This window comes from Crocuta crocuta, unplaced genomic scaffold, assembly GCF_008692635.1.
Source record: "Crocuta crocuta isolate KB4526 unplaced genomic scaffold, BGI_CrCroc_1.0 scaffold445, whole genome shotgun sequence".
Taxonomy (NCBI): Eukaryota; Metazoa; Chordata; class Mammalia; order Carnivora; family Hyaenidae; genus Crocuta; species Crocuta crocuta.
In genome coordinates, this window is record NW_027530847.1 from 753,081 (window position 1) to 759,720 (window position 6,640).

A 6,640-nucleotide genomic window follows, 5' to 3' on the forward strand; every position below is an offset into this window, starting at 1 on the left:
AGGTTTTGGCAAGCCCGGGCTGTGGAGAGTTTCCTCCGAGGGACCACCTCCTATGCAGACCAGATGTTCCTGCTGAAGCGAGGCCTTCTGGAGGTAATGGCCTGGAGGAGCCAGGGTGTGGGGTGTCCCATTCTCCCCTTAGCCTCGTGCATTGCTCTCCTTCCTGAGACCTAGACAGCTGGTCAGGAGCAGAGCAAATCTCTATTTTGAAATGACAGTGCAGTTGTCCTGGGACTTCCCCTGAGTTTCCAACTGTGGGTTCCTTAGGTGCTTAACAGATGATTGAGGGATCTGGGGGGTAGCCTTGGAGGAGTATGAGAGTCTGCAGTTACCCAACAAGGCCTTTTGACCCTGAGGATATTTTGCTGTTGACCGAAAGTCAATTTCCCTTTATTGTAAAGTGGTCTGCAGAAAAAGCAAAATTTACAAAAGGCAGGGAGCAAAGTGGCCAGAAATATAATTGGTTTTTAAAAAAAAAAAAAGGGTACAAACAAGAAACTGACCCATGAATTGTTGTAAAATTGATAAGAAATTGATCTAAATCAGCATAACTTCAGGAAAATGCAAATGAAAAATGGAAACAGTTTAACTGTCATAGAAAACTTTATTATAAGAGTTAAACTGGCTTTATGTTCCTGATGAAAATTCATTGATTTTAGTGTAAACTTTCTTATTCATAAATATAAACCATGGGGTCAAAATGTGTCCTGTGCCCATAAACCCTTTACTTCACTGACTTGGATGGCCTCAGGGCTCAGGCAGTGGCTGATGTTACATCTGGAGATGGCTTCCCTCGCCTGCCAGCTGGAGTGAGCTGGGCAAGCGAGAGGTCATGACCACACACCTCAGCCCACCCCCAGCATCCTGGTGAGGTGTGTCCTGCCTGGCTCTGCCCTTGGAGCTCCCAGCATCCTCAGATGAGAATCTAGACAGGCGAACAAGTTCCATCAGCTGATGGGGATGCTTAAAGCAGACGTCATGTGGTCTGAGCTACGTGCCAGGCCCTGGTGGGAGGCAGGCAGCGGGCAGCTTGGATGAGCACAGCTTGGGGGTGGCAGCCACATCTGCTTGTTGGCCCCCAGGCTCAGCCACCTTCCTGCCTTCATCCTGTTCTCTCCCACCCCAGCACATCCTGTACTGCATTGTGGACAGCGAGTGCAAGTCAAGGGATGTGCTCCAGAGTTACTTTGATCTTCTGGGAGAGTTGATGAAGTTCAATGTTGATGCATTCAAGAGATTTAATAAATACATCAACACTGATGCAAAGGTAAGATTAACTCAGGCTCCATGGGGTTTGCTGCATCATTCAGAAGTTATCTTAGAGCCCTGGTCCTTCCTAGTCTTCGGGTGCTGGTTTGAAATTGGAGAATACTGGGGAGTCAGTGGGCAGGCTTCAGCGAACGGTCATTCACCCCTGTGCTGTGTTGGTTCTGGGCTGGACCCTGGGTATACAGGGCTGACCGCCTCAGCTGCTTGTAGGCAGGGGTGAAGGTGGCAGCAGGTGGGCTGTGAAAATGGCTCTGATGCAGGTGGTGGGTGACACGATGAGCCCTAGAAGGCCAGGACCGGGCCTAGTGTGTGAGCCTCACAGGGTGTGTTTGACAGAAACCCAGTGTAGACTAGTTGAAGTGAAAATCAGGGGAGTCCAGCATCCATCAGTGCAGAAAACGCTGAGCTTGCTGTCAGCCCTGGCTCGAGCTCCTGCTGGGGGCAGGTCACCCAACTTATCTGGGCCTCAGCCTTATGAGATACAGCTAGGCCTGGGTGGATGGGACCCCTGGGCAGCCAGTGCCCACCCTGGGCCTTGGCCGTCTTCAGTGGGAGCTGACCATCACCCACCTGAGCTGGACCCCTGCTGCAGTTCCAGGTGTTCCTGAAACAGATCAACAGCTCTCTGGTGGACTCCAACATGCTGGTACGCTGTGTCACACTGTCACTGGACCGGTTTGAAAACCAGGTGGACATGAAAGGTAAGAAAAAGCCACGATGCCAGGGAGAATTGGCCCAGCGTGGCCACGCTGGTGTCAATCACCCAGCATCTAGCAAGGAGACAAAATGGCCAGAAGTAGCTGCACCAAATGCCCACGTGGCTGGGGTCCAGGTCATGGCTCTCTAGGAGATTTTCTTGCTGCTTTGGCTTTTCTCTACTCTCCATGCTTCCTTTAATGAGCAGGTACACTTTAATAAATGCAAAGAAACTATTGTTGCATGCAAAATGCAAAAAAAACCAAACACCCTTCCTGTCTTGCCTGGAATCGCCTGGGATGAGAGGGACTGAGATGGTGAAGACTGGGAGGGAGGCCTCAGAGAGGAGGACCCCGCAAGGGACCGAGGGAAAGGTGGTGGTAAACTCCTGGTGGGGCGTAATGGGAATGCAGCTCAGCCTGGGTGGTAGCACAGCTGGACATTTGTTCCTGCTGCAACTGGCCTTTCCTGCATTGCATTCGTGGTGGGGGCTCCCAGCTCCAGAATCAGGACCCCAGGCAGGCCTGGCTACAAGCCTGAGGGACAGGTCCCTGGGCCTGAGCCACAGACCAGTTTCTGAACCTGTTGTCACACTTCTGCCCCTCTGTCCCCAGTTGCTGAGGTCCTTTCCGAGTGTCGCCTGCTTGCCTACATATCCCAGGTGCCCACGCAGATGTCCTTCCTCTTCCGCCTCATCAACATCATCCATGTGCAGACACTGACCCAGGTGAGAGGCCCTGCGGACATACAGGAGGGGAAGAGAGATTGGAAATAGTTTCCCTCATCCCGGAGCCCAGCAATTAATCTATCCCCCTTTGCCCTAGAAGTGTGTCTTGATCCATCTGTTGGTTCCTAGGAAACCCTGGCAGCTATTCTGAGGACTTTTTCCAATGAGGGACCAGTGTGTCATTTTATGCATGGGGCCTGAGGAGGGAAGAGGTGTCTCAAGTCACAGATGGGTCAGGATTGGCATGGAGCTCTTGACTCCCACTCCAGTGTTCTCTAAGCTTCTCATGCTCTGCAGGCTTTGGGGTTAGACTTGATGTGACCTCCCACTCTCTCGCTAAGTAACCATGGCTGCCCCTTCCCCGAGCTTCACACTCTTTTCTAAAATGAGGTTAATGCTCTACCCCTCAGAGGTGGTTCTTTGTTCCTTCAATTAGCACACATTTACTGAGGCAGGGCACTGAGCTGGGGCTGCCCAGTGAATCAGACCGAGACCCTTCCCTCCTGCTGCTGCCAGCTCAGTGCTGATTAAAGGTCAGAAAGTGAGGTAGCCATGCCTGATGTGGGCACCCCACCCCACCCTGGGGATCGAAGCCTTGGGAACCAGAGCTCCCAGGAAGAAGTGATGCCTGAGCTGATTCTGGAGGAGGAGTGGACTGTAACTAGGCCACTGACGATGACCCCACTGGGGTGGGGATGGGGGTGGGCGGGGACAGGATGGTGTCCTTCCTCCCCCACTCCCCGTCCTCTCAGGTTTGTGCAGGGGCACCTCAGTGTGTGGCCCTGCAGGGTCTGGGCATGGGACACCTTCCTTCCTGCCTGGTGGCAGCCCGGGGGCTTCCTGCACACACCTAACATGGATGGCCTGGCGCCTCACAGGAGAACGTCAGCTGCCTCAACACCAGCCTGGTCATCCTGATGCTGGCCCGGCGGAAAGAGCGGCTGCCCTTGTACCTGCGGCTGCTGCAGCGGATGGAACACAGCAAGAAGTACCCCGGCTTCCTACTCAACAACTTCCACAACCTGCTGCGCTTCTGGCAGCAGCATTACCTGCACAAGGACAAGGACAGCACCTGCCTGGAGAACGTGAGTGTCCCCCCTCCCCAGTGGGCAGGCCGTGGGCCATCCAGAGGTGGGGGAGGTGGTCTCCGCCTGGGGTGTGTGGTAGACAGCTCTCTGTCCCCTTGCTAGGGCCCTCCCCACGGGGTGCCTGGCTCGGCCTGGGTCCTCCAGGCGCCCCCCAGCCCCTCTCTCTCTGCCTAGAGCTCCTGCATCAGCTTCTCATACTGGAAAGAGACCGTGTCCATCTTGTTGAACCCAGACCGCCAGTCACCCTCTGCCCTTGTCAGCTACATTGAGGAGCCCTACATGGACATAGACAGGGACTTCACCGAGGAGTGACCTTGGGCCAGGCTTCAGGAGGCTTCTGGGCCAGGGCCAGTGTGGATGAGCGTGGGTACGTGTGCCACACGCCCTGCCCGGTCACCCTCCTCCCCTGCCTCCCCGATACTCTGTCTGTCCCAGGTCTTTGGGTACAGGCTTGTGGGGAGGGAGCATCTAGAAGCCCTTGGGTCTGAGGGCCCCGGGTCAGTGGGGAACCTCAGTTCCCTCAAGATCCCCATGATTAGGACAGGGACACTCTGCCCACCCTTCCTTCAGAACCCTGGGGCCCCAGCCCACCCACAGAGAGGTAAGGGAACTTTAAAAAAAAAAAAAAATAGCTCTGTCTGAGCTCTTGCCTGTCAGTCCTGGGGTGGGGAGGGAGATACGGGCACCCTCCTCCAATCTGTGAGCCAAGCTTGCTCGGCCTTTGGACCCAGGCAAAGGCTTCTGAGTCCCCGCGGGCAGGGGTGGGGGCTACCAGAGGACGCTGCCTTCCCCCACCCCTGGCCATCTATCCCTCCCTCCCTCGTTTTCCTTTAGCGACTCTGGTTCTGTTTGCTCACTGGCCGCTGTGTTCATCCCAGGGGGTTCCCCTAGAAGTGGGGGCCCTTTTCTTCCATCCCTTGGGGCACTGGGTGGCTGTGCCCTGCCCCAAGGCAGCGTCTCCTGCCTGAGCCCACACACACAGGAGCCTGGCTAGGAATACCCGTGGCCCCTCCTTGTGTTGCCAATTTATTAACAACAAATAAACCAATTAAATGGAGACTATTAAAGAACTTTATTTTAAATGACTGACTGTTGTGGACCTGACTTTTGTCCAGGGACCATGTGTTCCTTTCCTCTTCTGAACCTCAAAGGAGGAGAAGGCAAGTAGCTGGAGCCGTAGGGCCAGCGGCGGCAGGAGAGGGCACACAGCAGGCATCGTCCTCAGAACTCGGGTGTCACTCCTTGTGCTAAGGGGACAGGAGTAGCTGAGTGAGCTCCATGCTGCCATCCTCCCCACCCTGGTCCCATGCAGCCTCTCACCTTGGGTCCCAGGGCATCCCGGGTCCGCGCCCGCAGCTTGTTAGCCTGGCTTTCTGCCATGTCTGCCCGCTCCTCTGCATCATCCAACTCGTGCTGGGCCTTGCGGTACTTGGCCAGGTTAGTACTGGCCTGCTGTTCCTGGGGACATAGGCAGGCCTGGTCACCCTTTGTAACTGAGGTAGTCAGTCTAGTCCTGTTCTGTCCCCAGGGGGCCTGGCTTCTGGTCCTCAACTGCTCCACCTTCTGCCTCATCACCAGTGCCCCGGGCAGGAAGAAGGTGGCGGGGGAGTGAAGCAGTCCTTCCAGAGGCACACAGAAAGGAGAGCACATGGGGTCCCTTCAGGGACAGCTGGGTCCTGTCTCTAGCTAAAGCTGGTAGGAAATAGCCACTCTTCCCCCTGGGACAGCGGGGTCACTAAGCTGGGTCGCTGCCCTTTAGGGGCAGCCTGCCTGCGCACAAAGCCAACACAAGGCAATCCAGGGCCGAGAGAGGATTCTCGCTGCCATCCTCTCTGACTGAAGAGCCTGGAACCAGTGCTCAAGTTGTTCCCAGCTTCCAGGTCCTGGCCGCCCAGACCCTAGTACGCTCACCGCCTCTTCACACTGGCGCTTGTAGCTCTTGACCTTGCCCTGTAGCTTGTCCACCAGGTCCTGCATGCGAGCCAGGTTTTTCCTGTCCTCCTCGGCCTGGGCAGGCAAAGGCAATTCAGATCTTGCCCAGACTGGGCCAGTTCGGGGGTCCCGCCCCCCTTCGTGGCAGATCTAGTCCCGCACCTGGTACGCGAGCTCCTTAACCCGGCGCTCGTGCTTCCGCACCCCTTTGAGGGCCTCTGCGTGCTTTTTCTGCTCCGCGTCGAGCTCTGCCTCCAGCTCCCGCACCTGCAAGCAGCCAGGGATGGGCCTGCTGCCCAGAGCCCACCCTCAGGCTGGCCCCCCTGCAAGGAGAGGGTCTGGGAGGGTCGCACGCACCTTGGCCTCCAGCTTCTGCACCTGCTTCTTCCCGCCGCGGAGGGCAGCTTGCTCAGCCTCTTCGAGCCGGACCTGCAGCTCCCGCACCGTCTGCTCCAGCGTCTTCTTCATCCGTTCCAGGTGTGCACTCGTGTCCTGCTCCTTCTTCAGCTCCTCGGCCATCATGGCTGCCTGTTGGTGGACGGGGGTGGCCTGGTCAGGAGGGGCAAGTCCCTTTGGGCCCAGCTCTGGGCCCCCCCACGGCCGCAGCCCAGCCTCACATCGGTGATGGCCTTTTTGGCCTTCTCCTCAGCTTCCCGCCGCTCCTGGGCAGCCTCCTCCATCTCGCCGCTCAGCTGGGTCAAGTCCACCTCTAGCTTCTTCTTTTGGTTCAGGAGGCCTGTGTTCTGTGGGGAGGCAGAGGCTCAGAGCCTGGCCAGCGGGCCCCCGCCGCCAGCATCCCCACGCCCTCCAAGCCCCACCTGCGAGTGCAGGAGGTTAAGGCGCTCGGTAGCCTCCAGCAGCTCCTGTTCGGCCAGGCGCCGGCTGCGCTCGCCCTGCTCCAGTGCGGCCCCCAGCTCTGCCAGCTCTG

At 57.0% G+C, this 6,640-nt stretch overlaps 2 protein-coding genes across 2 annotated transcripts in view; one reads left to right on the forward strand and one right to left on the reverse strand.

The window, feature by feature from the left end:
• TRPC4AP (transient receptor potential cation channel subfamily C member 4 associated protein) overlaps positions 1–4,866 on the forward strand; it is a 69,335-nt gene extending 64,469 nt beyond the window's left edge. The window contains exons 15-20 of the mRNA XM_077769367.1: positions 3–93; positions 1,127–1,267; positions 1,862–1,970; positions 2,580–2,692; positions 3,571–3,777; positions 3,955–4,866. Coding sequence (XP_077625493.1) covers positions 3–93; positions 1,127–1,267; positions 1,862–1,970; positions 2,580–2,692; positions 3,571–3,777; positions 3,955–4,092 — 799 coding nt within the window. The 3' untranslated portion in view covers positions 4,093–4,866. The remainder of the gene's footprint in view (positions 1–2; positions 94–1,126; positions 1,268–1,861; positions 1,971–2,579; positions 2,693–3,570; positions 3,778–3,954) is intronic.
• MYH7B (myosin heavy chain 7B) overlaps positions 4,834–6,640 on the reverse strand; it is a 43,376-nt gene continuing 41,569 nt past the window's right edge. The window contains exons 38-44 of the mRNA XM_077769283.1: positions 6,531–6,640; positions 6,330–6,455; positions 6,070–6,240; positions 5,875–5,979; positions 5,692–5,787; positions 5,101–5,238; positions 4,834–5,027 (exon numbers count right to left, since the gene is read on the reverse strand). The exon at positions 6,531–6,640 is cut by the window's right edge and continues 308 nt beyond it. Coding sequence (XP_077625409.1) covers positions 5,016–5,027; positions 5,101–5,238; positions 5,692–5,787; positions 5,875–5,979; positions 6,070–6,240; positions 6,330–6,455; positions 6,531–6,640 — 758 coding nt within the window. The 3' untranslated portion in view covers positions 4,834–5,015. The remainder of the gene's footprint in view (positions 5,028–5,100; positions 5,239–5,691; positions 5,788–5,874; positions 5,980–6,069; positions 6,241–6,329; positions 6,456–6,530) is intronic.